Here is a 17771-nt window from a genome sequence, read left to right on the forward strand (position 1 = left end):
TAACCCCATCGGCGCCGCTGCGGCCCGCTCGGAGGGCTCACCTTCCCCGCTTTTATTTTCCCCAAAATCCCGATTTTTCCCCCCCAAAAATTCCCGATTTTTCCCCAAAAATCCTCGATTTTTTCCGCTCCTCCCTTCCTGCTTCCGCCCCGCCCCCTTCCCACCCCCGGGGGGGCGTGGCCTCCCCAAATTCCCGGGAAATTGCCCCAAAATCCGGGTGGGGGAGGGGCAGCAGCGGGGCCATGGAGCAGGTGAGGGGGGGAGGGGAAATTTGGGGGATTTTTGGGGGGATTTTGGGCGATTTTGGGCAATTTCGGGCGAGTTCGGAGCCACTTCCGGGTGGGGGAGGGGAGTTTGGGGCGGACTTGGGGAATTTTGGGAGCTCGGAAGTGAAAATTTGGGGGATTTGGGGATTTTTGGGGGATTTTTTTATTTTTTTGGGGGAACTTTTGGAACTTTAAAGTGAAATTTTGGCGGATTTTGGGATTTTTTTGTGGGGAGGGATTTTGGGGGGATTTTTTTGGACTTCGAAGTGAAATTTTGGGGGATTTTGGGAATTTTGGGGGGCATTTTTTGGGTTTTTTGGGGTTTTGGGATTCCCAGTTTAATTTTCACCATTCCCAGTTGGATTTTGACGATTTCCAGGCAAATTTTGACGATTTTGGCCATTTCTGGATGGATTTTTTGGGGTTTTCTTTGGGTTTTCTTTTTGAATTTTGGGATTCCCAGTCCAATCCCAGTATTCCCAGTTGGATTTTTTTGGGTTCCCAGTTGAATTTTTTATTATTTCCAGGTGAATTTTGACGATTTTTTGATGATTTTGGCCATCCCTGTGTGGATTTTTTTTGGGTTTTTTTTTGTTTCTTTTTGGGTTTTTTTTGGGATTTCGGGATTCCCAGTGTTCCCAGTCCAATCCCAGTATTCCCAGTTGGATTTTTTTGGGTTCCCAGTTGAATTTTGATTTTTTCCAGGTGAATTTTTTATTATTTCCAGTTGAATTTTGACGATTTCCAGGTGAATTTTGATGATTTTGGCCATTCTTGGGTGGATTTTTTTGGGGTTTTTTTTGTTTCTTTTCAATTTTTTGGGGATTTTGGGATTCCCAGTGTTCCCAGTCCAATCCCAGTTCCCTCCCAGTATTCCCAGTTGGATTTTTTGGGTTCCCAGTTGAATTTTAGCGATTTCCATGCAAATTTTGACCGTTTTGGTCATTCTTGGGTAGATTTTTTTGGCGTTTTTTTTTTTTTGGTTTCTTTATATTTTTTTGGGATTTCGGGATTCCCAGTGCTCCCAGTCCAATCCCAGTTCAATCCCAGTTCCCTCCCAGTATTCCCAGTTCAATCCCAGTTGAATTTTGACGATTTCCATGCAAATTTTGACCATTTTTGGCCGTTCCTGGGTGGATTTTTTTGGGGTTTTTTTTGGTTTCTTTATATTTTTTTGGGATTTCGGGATTCCCAGTGTTCCCAGTCCAATCCCAGTTCAACCTCAGTTCCCTCCCAGTATTCCCAGTTGAATCCCAGTTGAATTTTGATGATTTCCAGGGGAATTTTTTCGATTTTGGCCGTTCCTGGGTGGATTTTTTGGGGTTTTTTTTGTTTCTTTTTGGGTTTTTTTGGGATTTCGGGATTCCCAGTGTTCCCAGTCCAATCCCAGTCCGGTTTCGGCTCTCGCCAGGGCCTGGTGATGGTGGTGACGGGCGGCTCGGGCTTCCTGGGCTCCCACCTGGTGCAGGTGCTGCTGGAGGCGGAGCCGGAGCTGCGGGAGCTGCGCGTCCTCGACCTGGACCCCGACCTGCGCACGGTCCCGGAGCGGCACCGTGAGCCCGAAAGCGCCCGCATTCGCCCCAAAAATCTGACCAAAATCACCCAAAAAATCCCCCCCGAAATAGCCAAAAATCACCCTAAAAATCTGCACCAAAATGTCAAAAATTCAGTGTAAAAATGCTCCGAAAATTCTGGAATTTAACGGGAAAAATTCCCCAAATTCATCCCAAAAATTTGCCCCAAAGTCATCAAAAATCATCCTAAAAATCTGCCTCAAAATGCCAAAAATTCACCCCAAAAATCTGCCTTAAAATGGCTAAAAGTCACTCTAAAACTCTGCCTCAAAATACCAAAAATTCACCGTAAAAATCCTCTGAAAATTTTGGAATTTACCCCCAAAAATTCCCCAAATTCACCACAAAAATTCCCAAATTTAACTTTAAAAATCCTCGACCTCAACCCCGACCTGCGCGTGGTCCCGGAGCGGCACCGTGAGCCCCGAAAGCGCCCGCATTCGCCCCAAAAATCTGACCAAAATCACCCGAAAAATCTGCGCCAAAATGCCAGAAATTCACCCCAAAAATCCCACAAAAATTCCCAAATTTAACTTTAAAAATCCTCGACCTGCGCATGGTCCCGGAGCGGCACCGTGAGCCCCGAAAGCGCCCGCATTCGCCCCAAAAATCTGACCAAAATCACCCGAAAAATCTGCGCCGAGATCGCCAAAAATCACCCTAAAAATATGCCCAAAATTGCCTAAAATTACCCTAAAAATCTACATCAAAATGCCAAAAATTCACTGTAAAAATTCCCCCAAAATTCTGGAATTTAACCCCAAAAGTTCCCCAAATTCGCCCCAAAAATCCACCCTAAATTCACCCTAAAAAATTCCAAAGAAATCCCTTGGATTTACCCCAAAAATCTGGAATTTAAGCCCAAAAATTCACCCCAAAATTCCCCAGATCCACCCCAAAAATCAACCCAAAATCATCCAAAAAATCCCACAGAAATCCCCTGGATTCAGGCCAAAAATCCCCCCAAAATTCCTGAATGTAACCCCAGAAATCCACCCTGAACTCCCCCAAATCCATCCCCAAAATCCACCAAATTCACCCCAAAAATCCACTCTAAAATTCCCCAAATTCACCCCAAAAATCCCACAAAAATTCCCAAATTTAACTTCAAAAATCCTCGACCTGCGCACGGTCCCGGAGCGGCACCGTGAGCCCCAAAAGCGCCCGCATTCGCCCCAAAAATCTGACCAAAATCACCCGAAAAATCTGCGCCAAAATGTCAAAAATTCACCCCAAAAATCCCCCAAAAATTCTGGAATTTAACCCCAAAAATTCCCCAAATTCACCCCAAAAATCCGCCCCGAAATCGCCAAAAATCACCCTAAAGATATACCCCAAGATCGCCACAAATCGCCCTAAAATCTGCCCCAAAATGCCAAAAATTCAGCATAAAAATTCTGGAATTTAACATCAAAAATCCCCCAAATTCACCCCAAAAATCCGCCCCAAAATCACCCTAAAAACCTGCCCCAAAATCGCCAAAAATCACCCTAAAAATCCCCCCAAAAATTCCCCAAATTCACCCCAAAAATCTGCCCCAAAATGCCAAAAATTCAGTGTAAAAATCCTCCGAAAATTCTGGAATTTAACAACAAAACTTCCCCAAATTCATCCCAAAAATTTGCCCCAAAATCCCCCAAATTCACCCCAAAAATCCATCCCAAAATGCCCCCAAATCCTGCGAATTCACCCCAAAAAATCAGTCTTAAAATCCCCCAAATTCACCCCCAAAAATGCCAAAAATTCACCATAAAAATCCTCAAAAGATTCTGGAATTTAACCCCAAAAATCCCCCAAATTCACCCCAAAAATTCCCCCCAAAATTCCCCAAGTTCACCCCAAATTTCCCCCTCCAAAATCGCCCAAAATCACCCTAAAACTCTGCCCCAAACTGCCAAAAATTCACCCCAAAAATCTGCCCCAAAACATCCGGAATTTAACCCCAAAAATTCACCCCAAAATTCCCAGAAATCACCGCAAAAATCCGACAAAAATGTAAATTTTGTTAATTTGGGGCTGAATTTGGCTGATTTTGGGGTGAATTTTGAAGATTTTGGCTGATTTGGGGCTGATTTTTGTTGGTTTTGGGGTAAATTCAAATTTTTTGGGTGATTTGGGGCTGAATTGTCTTGATTTTTAGGGTAAATTCTGCCCATTTTGGGTAACTTTGGGGCGCTATTTTTAAATTTTGGGTTGAATTCTGCTGATTTTGGCTCCCAGGCTCTCGGGCGCAGCTGTTCCGGGGTGATTTTGGCTGATTTTGGGTCATTTTAGGGTGATTGTGGCTGATTTTAGCGTGATTTTGGGCTGGTTTTTCATGATTTTTTTGGGAAATGAGTGAAAATTTTGTTAATTTTGGGTTGAATTCTGCGGATTTTGGCTCCCCAGGCTCTCGTGTGCGGCTGTTCCGGGGTGATTTTGGGATGATTATTGCTGATTTTGGGTCATTTTAGGGTGATTGTGGCTGATTTTGGGGTGATTTTTCATGATTTTTGGGGTAAATTCAGATTACTTGGGCTGATTTTTGTGTAAGTTTCGATTGCTTTGGCTGATTTTTCCCTGATTTTTCATGATTTTGGGCTGATTTTACATGGTTTTTTGGGGTAAATTTGGCTGATTCTGGGTAACTTTGGGGCGCTATTTTTAAATTTTGGGTTGAATTCTGCCGATTTTGGCCCCCCAGGCTCTCGTGTGCGGCTGTTCCGGGGGGAGGTGGGTGATTTTGGGGTGATTTTGGGGTGATTTTTCGTGATTTTGGGGTGATATTTCATTATTTTGGGTTGAATTCCGCGGATTTTGGCTCCCCAGGCTCTCGCGTGCGGCTGTTCCGGGGCGATGTCGGTGATTTCGGGGCGATTTGGGCTGATTTTGGGTCATTTTAGGGTGATCTTGGCTGATTTTGGGGTGATTTTTGGGTGATTTTGGCTGATTTTGGGTGATTTTGGGGTGATTTTTCGTGATTTTGGGGTGATTTTTCATGATTTTGGGTCGAATTCTGCCGATTTTGGCCCCCAGGCTCTCGTGTTCCGGGGCGATTTTGGGGTGATTATCGCTGATTTTGGGTCATTTTAGGGTGATTTTGGCTGATTTTGGGCTGGTTTTTCATGATTTTTTTGGGAAATGAGTGAGAATTTTGTTAATTTTGGGTCGAATTCTGCCGATTTTGGCCCCCAGGCTCCCGTGTGCGGCTGTTCCGGGGGGACGTCGGCGATTTCGGGGCATTTGGGCTGATTTGGGGGTGATTTTGGCTGATTTTGGGGTGACTTTACTTGTTTTTTAGGGTAAATTCTGCCCATTCTGGGTAACTTTGGGGCGCTATTTTTAAATTTTGGGTCGAATTCCGTGGATTTTGGCTCCCCGGGCTCCCGTGTGCGGCTGTTCCGGGGGGATTTTGGCTGATTTTTGAGTGATTATTGTTGATTTTGGCTGAATTTGGGTGAATTTTGTGTGAATCTGGGCTGATTTTTAGGGTAAATTCTGCCCATTCTGGGTAACTTTGGGTTGCTATTTTTAAATTTTGGGTCGAATTCCGTGGATTTTGGCTCCCCAGGCTCCCGCGTGCGGCTGTTCCGGGGGGACGTCGGTGATTTGGGGGCGCTGGGGGCGGCGCTGCGCGGGGCCCACGCCGTGTTCCACAGCGCCGCCCTGGTGGACGTGTGGGGGCGCTGCAGCCCCCAGGCCCCTGGCCCGCGCCAACGTGCTGGGTGAGCTGGGAGGGACTGGGATAAACTGGGAGGGACTGGGACAGACTGGGAATCAACTGGGACGGACTGGGGGGGACTGGGACGGACTGGGATAAACTGGGAATCAACTGGGACGGACTGGGGGGGACTGGGACGGACTGGGAGGGGTTAAAGGGTGAGCTGGGACGGACTGGGACGGACTGGGAGGGGATTGGGGGGGACTGGGACAGACTTGGGGAGGACTGGGAGGGACTGGGATGTGTTAAAGTGGGACTGGGAGGGACTGGGGGGACTGGGAGGGGTTAAAGGGTGAGCTGGGGCGGACTGGGATAAACTGGGACGGACTGGGATGGACTGGGGGGGACTGGGAGGGGTTAAAGGGTGAGCTGGGACGGACTGGGATGGACTGGGAGGGGATTGGGGGGGACTGGGACGGACTTGGGGAGGACTGGGAGGGACTGGGATGTGTTAAAGTGGGACTGGGAGGGACTGGGGGGGACTGGGAATGAACTGGGACCGACTGGGAGGGGTTAAAGGGTGAGCTGGGACGGACTGGGATAAACTGGGAGGGACTGGGGGGGACTGGGAGGGGATTTAGGGGGGACTGGGAGGGGATTGGGATAAACTGGGATGGACTGGGATGGGACTGGGGGGACTGGGAGGGACTGGGAACGAACTGGGATAAACTGGGATGGGATTGGGATAAACTGGGAGGGACTGGGAGGCACCAGGAACGAACTGGGAATGAACTGGGACGGACTGGGATGGACTGGGAGGGGTTAAAAGGGGACTGGGATGGACTGGGACCAACTGGGGGGGGGGATTGCGGGGGATTGGGAGGGACTGGGATAAACTGGGATGGACTGGGAGGGACTGGGAGGGGATTGGAACAAACTGGGAGGGACTGGGAGGGGTTAAAGGGGGACTGGGAATGAACTGGGATGGACTGGGAGGGGATTGGGAGGGGACTGGGACAAACTGGGACAAACTGGGAGGGACTGGGGCTTTTTGGGGGGATTTTTAGGGGATTTTTGGAGGATTTTTGGGGATAATTTTGGGGTTTTTGGGGGATATTTCTGGGATAATTTTGGGATATTTTTGGGAGAATTTCAGGATATTTTCGGGATAACTTTGGGGTAATTTTTGGAATAATTTTAGGATCTTTTGGGGGTATTTTTTAGGTATGTTTTCAGGATAATTTTGGGGGATATTTTGGGGTAATTTCAGGTTATTTTGAGGACGATTTCTGGATATTTTTGGGGATGTTTTCAGGAGATTTTTGGGGTATTTTCAGGATATTTCCGGGATAATTTTGGGGGTGATTTGGGGGCGTTTCAGGCACCAAGAACGTGATCCGGGGCTGCCAGGCCGCGGGGGTTTGGGCGGATTTTTGGGGTAATTTCAGGATATTTTTGGGATATTTTTGGGGTAATTTCAGGATGTTTTTGGGTTAATTTTTGGGATAATTTCAGGATGTTTTTGGGATAATATCAGGATATTTTTTGGGATAATTTCAGGATAATTTCAGGGTACTTTGGGAATGTTTTTGGGGTAATTCCAGGATATTTTCAGGATATTTTTGGGGTGATTTTTGGGATAATTTCAGGATATTTTGGGGGTACTTTTTAGGTATAATTTCAGGTTATTTTTGGGGATATTTTTGGGGTAATTTCAGGATATTTTTGGGGTAATTTTTGGGATAATATCAGGATATTTTTGAGATATTTTCAGGATGATTTGGGGATATTTTTGGGGTATTTTCAGGATATTTCCGGGATAATTTTGGGGTGATTTGGGGGGCGTTTCAGGCACCAAGAACGTGATCCGGGGCTGCCAGGCCGCGGGGTTTGGGGGGATTTTTGGGGTAATTTCAGGACATTTTTGGGATATTTTTGGGGTAATTTCAGGATGTTTTTGGGTTAATTTTTGGGATAATTTCAGGATGTTTTTGGGATAATATCAGGATGTTTTTTGGGATATTTTCAGGATAATTTCAGGGTGCTTTGGGGATATTTTTGGGATAATTTCAGGGTATTTTTCAGGATATTTTTGGGGTGATTCTTGGGATAATTTCAGGATATTTTGGGGGTACTTTTTAGGTATAATTTCAGGTTATTTTTGGGGATATTTTTGGGGTAATTTCAGGATATTTTTGGGGTAATTTTTGGGATAATATCAGGATATTTTTGAGATATTTTCAGGATGATTTGGGGGATATTTTTGGGATAATTCCAGGATATTTTTGGGATAATTTTGGGGTGATTTTGGGTGATTTCAGGCACCAAGAACGTGATCCGGGGCTGCCAGGCTGCGGGGGTTTGGGGGGATTTTTGGGGTAATTTCAGGACATTTTTGGGATATTTTTGGGGTAATTTCAGGATGTTTTTGGGTTAATTTTTGGGATAACTTCAAGATATTTTGAGGGATATTTTCAGGATATTTTTAGGATATTTTCAGGATAATTTCAGGGTACTTTGGGGATATTTTTGGGATAATTCCAGGGTATTTTCAGGATAATTTTGGGGTGATTTTGGGGATAATTTCGGGTTATTTTCAGGATACTTTGGAGTGATTTTTTGGAATAATTTCAGGATATTCTGGGGATATTTTTTAGGGTATTTTTGGGGATGTTTTTGGGGTAATTTCAGGATATTTTTGGGGTTATTTTAGGGGTGATTTTTGGGTGATTTTAGGTTATTTTCAGGATAATTTCAGGATATTTTTTGGGATGTCTTGAGAATGTTTTTGAGATATTTTCAGGATAATTTCAGGGTACTTTGGGGAGATTTTTGGGGTAATTTCAGGATGTTTTAGGGATAATTTTGGGGTGATTTTTGGGGTGTTTCAGGCACCAAGAACGTGATCCGGGGGCTGCCAGCCGCGGGGGTGCCGGTGCTGATCTTCACCAGCAGCATGGAGGTCGTGGGGCCCAACACCCGCGGGGACCCCTTCGTCAGGTACCCCCCAAAAACCCCAAAAACACCCCAAAAAAAAACCGAAAAAAAACCCCAAAAATGGACTCAGTGCCCCCCAAAACCCCAAAAACACCCAAAAAATGGACTCAGTGCCCCCCAAAACCCCAAAAACACCCCAAAATGGACTCAGCGCCCCCCAAAACCCCCAAAACACCCCCAAAAATGGACTCGGTGCCCCCAAAAACCTTGAAAAACACCCCAAAAAATGTCATAAAAAACCCAAAAAAACACCCCAAAAACACCCAAAAATGGGCTCAGCGCCCCCAAAAACCCAAAACAATGACCGAAACCCCCTAAAAAAAAACCCCAAAATCCCCCAAAAAAACCAAAAAAACACCCCAAAAATGGACTCAGCAGCCCCAAAAAACCTCAAAAAACACCCCAAAAAACACTCAAAAACCCCAAAAAACACCACAAAAACCCCCCCCAAAAAACACCCCAAACATGGACTCTGTGACCCCAAAAACCCCCAAAAATGACCCAAAATCCCCAAAAAACACCACAAAATCCCCATAAAAACAAAAAAAACCACCCCCAAAAATGGACTCAGTGCCCCCCAAAAACCTCGAAAAACACCCCAAAAAACCTCGAAAATACCCCAAAAAACACCCCAAAAACCCCCCCAAAAAACCCCAAAAATGGGCTCAGCACCCCTAAAACCCAAAAAAAATGACCCAAACCCCCTAAAAAACACCCAAAAATGGATTCAGTGCCCCCCAAAACCTCGAAAAACACCCCAAAAAAGTCATAAAAACCCCAAAAAAACACCCCAAAACCAAAAAAGCACCCCAAAAATGGACTCATGCACCCCCAAAACCCCCCAAAAATGACCTGAAAACCCAAAAAAACACCCGAAAATCCCCCAAAAAACAAAAAAACCACCCCAAAAATGGACTCAGCAGCCCCAAAAACCTCAAAAAACACCCCAAAAAACACCACAAAAACCCCAAAAATCCCCCAAAACATCACAAAAACCCCAAAAACCACCCCCAAAATGGACTCCGTGCCCCCCAAAAATGGACTTGGCAATCTCCAAAACCCCAAAACATCCTGAAAATTGGTCCAAAAATGGCTCCAAAAAAACCCAAAATCACCAAAAACTGCCCCAAAAATGGACTCGGTGCCCCCTGAAAACCCAAAAAATAATCAAAAAACTGAAAAAATTACCCAAAAAACCCCAAATCCCCCCAAAAAACCAACCCCGAAAGTGAACTCAGCAACCCCAAAAACCAAAACCCCAAAAACCACCCCAAAAACCACCCCCGAAAACCCCAGAAATTGGGAATTTTGGGTGGATTTTGGCCCTTTTGGGGTGGAATTCTGCCCCAAATTTTTCAGGATTTTTTTGGAATTTGGTGATTTTGGGGTTGATTTTGGGGTAATTTTGGGTGATTTTGGGTGATTTTGGGGTAATTTTGGGTGATTTGGGGGTGATTTGTGATGATTTTGGGGTGATTTTTGGGGTGATTTTGGGTGATTTTGGGTCATTTTGGGGTGATTTTGGGGTGGATCTGGGTGATTTTGGGGTGATTTGGGGTGATTATGGGGGGTTTTGGGTGATTTTGGGTTGATTTTGTGTGGTTTTGGGGTAATTCTGGGTGATTTGGGGTAATTTTGGGTGATTTTGGGGTGATTTGGGGTGATTTTTTGGTGTTTTGGGGTGATTTTGGGGCCCGAAAATCCCCAGAAAAATGCAAATCTTGGGCTGGGATTTTGGGATTTTGAAGCCTTTTTGGGGCAGAATTTTGGGGGGAATTTCACAGCATTTTTAGGGAATTTCGGGGATTTTGGGCTCCCCTGAATTTTGGGGTGATTTTGTGTGATTTTGTGTGATGTTTGGGTGATTTTGGGGTGTTTTTGGGGTGGTTTGGGGGTGATTTTGGGGGGATTTTGGGGGTAATTCTGGGTGATTTGGGGTGATTTGGGGTTGATTTGGGTGATTTTGGGGTCATTTTAGGTGATTTTGGGGTATTTTGGGGTGATTTGGGGGGATTATGGGGGGAATTTGGGTTGATTTTCTGTGATTTTGGGGTAATTCTGGGTTGTTTGGGTGATTTTAAGGTGATTTTGGGGTAATTTTGTGTGATTTTGGGGTAATTCTGGGTGATTTGGGGTGATTTTAAGGTGATTTTGGATGATTTTGGGGTGATTTTGGGTGGTTTTGGAGCCTGAAAATCCCCAGAAAAATGCAAATCTTAGGTTGGGATTTTGAGGCGATTTTGGCCCTTTTTGGGCGGAATTTCACTGAATTTTGGGTGAATTTTGGGGATTTTGGGCTCCCCTGAATTTTGGGGTGATTTTGGGCGTTTTTGGGGCCGCAGGGGGGACGAGGAGACGCCGTACCCGACGCGGCACTCGGAGCCGTACCCGCTGAGCAAGGCCCAGGCCGAGCGGCTCCTGCTGGAGGCCAACGGGCAAACCCGTGAGCAAAAAACCCGAATTTTGGGGCAAAAAACGGGGATTTTGGGGTTTTGGGGCAAAAAAACGGGGATTTTGGGTCAAAATTTGGGATTTGGGATCCCAAAAATGGGGTTTGGGGTTAGGGAGTGACTCCTGCGGGAGGCCAATGGGAAACCTGTGAGAAACCCCGAAATTTTGGGGCAAAAAATGGGGATTTTGGGGTTTTGGGGCAAAAAATGGGGATTTTGGGTCAAAATGAGATCGGGAATTTGGGGTTTGGGATCTGAGGTTTGGGTCAGGCCGAGCGGCTCCTGCTGGAGGCCAACGGGAAACCCGTGAGCAAAAAACCCCCAAATTTTTGGGATTTTGGGTCAAAAATTCGGGATTTTGGGTCAAAATCTGGGGATTTTGAGATTTCGGGGTCAAAATTTGGGATTTTGGATGCTAAAAACGGGGTTTGAGGTGAGGGAAACGCTTCTTGATGGAAGCCAACAGAAAACCCATGAGCAACCCCAAAATATTTGGGATTTTGGGTTAAAAAACTCAAGATTTTGGGATTTTGGGTGAAAAAATGCGGATTTTTGGGTCAAAAAATGGGGATTTTGGGTCAAAATTTGGGATTTGGGATCAGGAATTTGGGGTTTGGGGTCAGAGAGCGCCTCCTGCTGGAGGCCAACAGGAAACCCGTGAGCAAAAAAACCCCAAATTCTGGGGCAAAAAATGAGGATTTTGGGGTTTTGGGTCAAAAAATGGGGATTTTGGGTCAAAAATTGGGATTTTGGGTCAAAATTTGGGATTAGGGATCCCAAAAATGGGGTGTTGGGGTCAGGGAGTGACTCCTGCTGGAGACCAATGGGAAACCCGTAAGAAACCCCAAAATTTTGGGTCAAAAAATGAGGATTTTGGATTTTGGGTGAAAAAATGGGGATTTTGGGTGGAATTCTGGGGGTTTTGGGGGAATCTCGGAATTTGGGGTGGAATTATGGGGATTTTGGGTGGAATTTGTGGGATTTTGGTTTTTTTCTAGAGGTTTTGGGCGGAATTTGTGGGATTTTGGGTTTTCTCTTTGATTTTGAGTAGAGTTTGTGGGATTTTGGGTTTTTCCCTTGGATTTTGGGTGGAATTTGTGGAATTTTGGAGTTTCCCCTTTGATGTTGGGGTGGAATTTTTGGGATTTTGAGCTTTTCCCTTGGATTTTGGGGATTTTGGGGTTTCTCCCTTGGATTTTTTGGGTGGAATAATTCAGAACTGGGGCTTTTCCCTTGATTTTGGGTGGAATTTGTGGGATTTTGGGTGGAATTTTTGGGATTTTGGGCTTTTCCCTTGGATTTTGGGCGGAATTTTGGGGATTTTGGATTTTTTAGGTTGAATAATTCAGATTTTGGGGCTTTTCCCTTGGATTTTGGGTGCAATTTGTGTGATTTTGGGCTTTTGCCTTGGATTTTGGGTGGAATTTTTGGGATTTTGGATTTTTTGGGTGGAATAATTCAGATTTTGGGGCTTTTCCCTTGGATTTTGGGACGAATTTGTGGGATTTGGGGTGGAATTTGTGGGATTTTGGGTGGAATTGTCTCGATTTTGGCTAGAATTTCCGCCATTTTGGGTGGAATTTTCGCGATTTCGCCCGGAATTTCGGGATTTTCTCCCGGGAATCCCGGATTTTTGTAAATTTTGGGCATTCCCCCTGCCCAGGTGGCGGGGGGGCGGGCGGCTGGTGACGCTGGCGCTGCGCCCCACCGGGGTTTGGGGTGGGAATTTCGGAATTTTGGGTGGAACTCTTGGGGATTTTGGGTGGAATCATTGCGATTTTGGGCTTTTCCCCTTTGATTTTGGGGTTTCTTCTTGGGAACTGGGTGGAATTCTTGGATTTTTGGGTGGAATCATTCAGATTTTGGGGTTTTTCCCTTGGATTTTGTGGGATTTTGGGTGAAATTCTCAGGATTTTTGGGTTTTTTTCTAGAGATTTTGGGTGGAATTTGTGGGATTTTGGGCTTTTCCCTTGGATTTTGGGTGGAATTTTTGGGATTTTGGATTTTTTGGGTGGAATAATTCAGATTTTGGGGCTTTTCCCTTGGATTTTGGGGTGGAATTTGTGGGATTTTGGGTGGAATTTTCTTGATTTTGGGTGGAATTTTCTCAATTTTGGGTGGAATTGTCTCGATTTCGGGTGGAATTTTCACGTTTTCACCTGGAATTTTCGCGATTTCGCCCGGAATTTCGGGATTTTCTCCCGGGAATCCCGTGTTTTTGTAAATTTTGGGCATCCCCCCTGCCCAGGTGGCGGGGGGCGGGGCGGCTGGTGACGCTGGCGCTGCGCCCCACCGGGATCTTCGGGGGAGCGGCACCCCCTGCTGGAGCTCTTCTACCGGCGGGGGAGGGGCCTGGGGGGGGCGCGTGCCCCGCACCCTCCCCCCCAACGCCGAGCACGGGCGCGTCTACGCAGGTGAGGCACACCTGGGCACACCTGGGCACACCTGGGGGGGGGAAACGGGGAAAAAACGGGAAAAAACGGGGAAAAAATGGGGAAAAATAGGAAAAAAATGGGAAAAAAGTGCAAAAAAATGGGGGGAAATGAGGTAAAATGGACACCTGGACACACCTGGGCACACACCTGGGGGGGGAAATGGGGAAAAAATGGGGAAAAAACGGGGAAAAATGGGGAAAAATAGGAAAAAAATGGGGAGAAATACGAAAAAAAGGGAAAAAATAGGAAAAAAATGGAAAAAAGTGCAAAAAATGGGGGGAAATGAGGTAAAATGGACACCTGGACACACCTGGGCACACCTGGGCACACCTGGGCACAGCTGGGCACACCTGGGGGGGAAACGGGGGAAAAAACGGGAAAAAAACGGGGAAAAAATGGGGAAAAATAGGAAAAAAATGGGAAAAAAGTGCAAAAAAATGGGGGGAAATGAGGTAAAATGGACACCTGGACACACCTGGGCACACACCTGGGGGGGGAAATGGGGAAAAAATGGAAAAAACGGGGAAAAAATGGGGAAAAATAGGAAAAAAATGGGGAGAAATACGAAAAAAAGGGAAAAAATAGGAAAAAAATGGGAAAAAAGTGCAAAAAAAATGGGGGGAAATGAGGTAAAATGGACACCTGGGCACACCCTGGGCACACACCTGGGGGTGAGAAATGGGGAAAAAATGGGGAAAAGTGGGGGAAAAAATGGGAAAAAAATTGGGGAAAAATGGGGGTAAATGGGGAAAAGTGGGGGGAAAATGGGGAAAAAATGGGGAAAATGGGGGTAAATGGGGAAAAGTGGGGGGAAAATGGGAAAAATGGGGAAAAAATGGGGGAAAAAGGACACCTGGGCACACCTGGTCATTAAAATCTCCCCCAACCCCCCCCAAAAATCCCAGATTTCCCCATAAAATCCCCCAAATTTCACCCAAATTTCATCCAATTTTCACCCAATTTTCACCATAAAACCCCCAAAAATCCCCGAATTTTCCCAAAACTCCCCGTTTTCCCCCCAGGAAACGTGGCCTGGATGGACGTGCTGGCTGCCCAAAACCCCCAAAATCCCCCCAGAAAATCCCCCAAATTTCCCTAGAAAATTGTCCAAAATCCTTGAATTTCACCCAGATTTCAGTGTAAAATCCCCAAATTTTTGGCCAAAACCCCCAAATTTTGTCTCAAAACATCTTGAAATCCCAAAAAAAAAATCCCAGAATTATTTAAAAAAAGAAAGGCCTGAATTTCCCTAAAAAATCCTCAAATTTTGTCCAATTTTCACCCAATTTTCGCCATAAATCCCCAAAAAATCCCCCAAAAATCCCCGAATTTTCCCAAAACTCCCCGTTTTCCCCCAGGAAACGTGGCCTGGATGCACGTGCTGGCCGCCCGCGCCGCCCGCGCCCCGCCCGGCCTCGGTGGGCGGCCAGTTCTTCTTCTGCTACGACGCGTCGCCCTGGGCGCCCTACGAGGAGTTCAACCTGCTGCTGCTGGGCCCCGCCGGCATCTCGGGGGGCCCCCCGCGTCCCCCCGCGGCTCTCGGCGCTCCTGCCTGGCTCAACGGCCTCCTGAGGGAAATTTTGGGGCGCTTCGGGGTGTGCTGGGCGCCGCTGCTGAACCCCTACACCTGGGCCGTGGCCTCCCACCCCGTTCAGCGTCCGCACCGACAAGGCCGAGCGCCACTTGGGCTACCGGCCGCTCTTCTCCTGGGAGGAGGCCCGGGACAGGACGGCGCGCTGGGTCCGGCAGCTGGGCGGGGCCTGAGATGGGGAGAAAACGGGGGGAAATGGGAAAAAACAGCGAAAAAACTGGGGAAATCGGTGAAAAAATGGGGAAAATTGGTGAAGAAATGGGGAAGAAAGGGTTAAAAATGGCGGTTTGGGGCTGAGGTTGAGGTGGGTGTGGACGTGAAGGGGTTAAAACGGGAAAAATTGGAAAAAATGGAAAAATCGGTGAAGAAATGGGGAAAATCAGTGAAGAAATGGGGAAGAAAGGGTTAAAAATGGCGGTTTGGGGCTGAGGTTGAGGTGGGTGTGGACGTGAAGGGGTTAAAAATGGGGAAATCGGTGAAAAAATGGGAGCGAAATGAGAAGAAAGGGTTAAAAATCCTGGTTTGGGGCTGAGGTTGAGCCTGGTGTGGGTGTGGACGTGAAGGGGTTAAAAATGAAAAAAAGGGGAAAAAAACGGGAAAAAATCCATGAAAAAATGGGGAAAATGGAAAAAAGCAGGGAAAAATGTGGAAAATTATAAAAGTGGGAAAAACTGGAGAAAAAACGGTGGAAAAATGGGGAAAACGGTGAAAAATGGTAAAAAAATGGAGAAAAAAATGGAAAATTGGGAAAAAATGAAAAAAAAAAAGCAGGAAAAAATCTGGAGAAAAATGGATGAAAAAATGGGAGAAAAATGGGGGGAAAAAAAGAAAAAAACGGAAAAAAAAATCAGGAAAAAATGGAGGAAAAATCGGGGGGAAAAGAGGGCAGAAATGGGGTGAGAAAAGCGGATTTTGGGGCGCTTCGGGGTGTGCTGGGCGCCGCTGCTGAACCCCTACACCTGGGCCGTGGCCTCCACCCCGTTCAGCGTCCGCACCGACAAGGCCGAGCGCCAGCTGGGCTACCGGCGCTCTTCTCCTGGGAGGAGGCCCGGGACAGGACGGCGCGCTGGGTCCGGCAGCTGGGCGGGGCCTGAAGGGGTTAAAAACGGGGGGAAATGGGAAAAAACGGCGAAAAAACGGGGGAAAATCGGTGAAAAAACGGGGGAAATCGGTGAAAAAATGGAGAGAAATGGGGAAGAAAGGGTTAAAAATGGCGGTTTGGGGCTGAGGTTGAGGTGGGGTGTGGACGTGAAGGGGTTAAAATGGGACAAAATGTGAAAAATTGGGGAAATCGGTGAAAAAATGAGAAAATTTGGTGAAAAAATGGGGAAGAAATGGGGAAGAAAGGGTTAAAATGGCGGATTGGGGGCTGAGGTTGAGGCTGGTGTGGGTGTGGACGTGAAGGGGTTAAAACGGGAGAAAATGTGAAAAAATGGGAAAAATCGGTGAAAAAATGAGAAAATTTGGTGAAAAAATGGGGAAGAAATGGGGAAGAAAGGGTTAAAAATGGTGGATTGGGGGCTGAGGTTGAGCCTGGTGTGGGTGTGGACATGAAGGGGTTAAAAAGGGTTAAAAAGGGGTTAAAAACGGTGAAAATGTGAAAAACTGGGTAAAATTAGTGAAAAAATGGGGAAGAAATGGGGAAGAAAGGGTTAAAAATGGCGGATTGGGGGCTGAGGTTGAACCTGGTGTGGGTGTGACGTGAAGGGGTTAAAAATGAAAAAAAAAGGGAAAGTAAAAGGAAAAAAAATGGGAAAAATCCATGAAAAAAAATGGGGGAGATGGAAAAAATTGGGGGAAATGATGAAAAATGGTGAAAAATTGGAAAAAATGAGAGAAAAATGGAGAAAAAATTGGAAAAAAAGAGAGAAAAAATGGTGAAAATGGAGAAAAATGGAAAATGGTGAAAAACAGGCAAAAATACAGGAGAAAATGAGGAAAAAATGGAGAAAAACTGGGAGAAAATGGGGGGAAACAGGAAAAAATCAGGGAAAAATGGGAGAAAATGGAGGAGAAAATGGGGGGGGGGAAACAGGGAAAAATGGAGGGGGGAAGTTGGAGGGAAAATGGGGGGAAAAACCAGAAAAAATGGTAAAAAAAACCCAAGAGAAAATAGGGAAAAAAATTGAGGGGAAAGGAAGAAAATCAGGATTTGGGCCTGACCCTGATCCTGAGGGAAATCCAGGCCGGGATTTGTTCCTGATCCCAGTCTAGGCCAGGCTTTGGGCCTGATCTGATCCTGGGGAAATCCAGGCTGGGATTTGTTCCTGATCCCAGTCTAGGCCCAGGCTTTGGGTCTGATCCTGGTCTAGGCCGGGATTTAATCCTGATCCCGATGCAGGCCGGGATTTAATCCTGATCCCAGTCTAGGCCAGGCTTTGGGCTTGATCCCGATCCTGAGCGAAATCCAGGCCAGGATTTACTCCTGATTCCAATCTGGGCCGGGCTTTGGGTCTGATCCTGATCCAGGCCGGAATCCAAGCCAGGCTTTGGGCCTGATCCTGGTCTGGGCCGGGATTTAATCCTGATCCCAGTCTAGGCCAGGCTTTGGGCCTGATCCTGATCCTGAGGGAAATCCAGGCCGGGATTTGTTCCTGATCCCAATCTAGGCCGGGCTTTGGGGTCTGATCTGGATCCAGGCCAAAATCCAGGCCAGGGTTTAATCCTGATCTAAGTCTAGGCCAGGCTTTGGGCCTCATCCTAGATCCAGGCTGGAATCCAGGCCGGGATTTGCTCCTGATCCCGATCCAGGCCAGGACTTAATCCTGATCTAGGATCCTGATCCTAATCCCAATCTAGGCCAAGTTTTGGGTCTGAT

The 17771-nt window shown here is 46.4% G+C and overlaps 2 protein-coding genes across 2 annotated transcripts in view; one reads left to right on the plus strand and one right to left on the minus strand.

Moving 5' to 3' along the window:
* Window positions 1–17771, minus strand: part of LOC135288526 (syntaxin-1B) — a 140508-nt gene that overhangs the window by 15185 nt on the left and 107552 nt on the right. The gene's annotated exons all lie outside the window — the stretch shown is intronic.
* LOC135288449 (3 beta-hydroxysteroid dehydrogenase type 7-like) lies at window positions 119–17032 on the plus strand. Its single transcript, XM_064401840.1, is given in 14 exon segments — window positions 119–251; window positions 1678–1833; window positions 2663–2987; window positions 5391–5544; window positions 6862–6899; window positions 7802–7830; window positions 8401–8480; window positions 10820–11044; window positions 12591–12646; window positions 13200–13291; window positions 13293–13341; window positions 14721–14767; window positions 14769–15005; window positions 15007–17032. Coding segments are annotated over 14 exon segments (1617 nt in total). The 5' UTR covers window positions 119–242; the 3' UTR covers window positions 15127–17032.

Source organism: Passer domesticus, chromosome 33, assembly GCF_036417665.1.
Source record: "Passer domesticus isolate bPasDom1 chromosome 33, bPasDom1.hap1, whole genome shotgun sequence".
Classification (NCBI taxonomy): Eukaryota; Metazoa; Chordata; class Aves; order Passeriformes; family Passeridae; genus Passer; species Passer domesticus.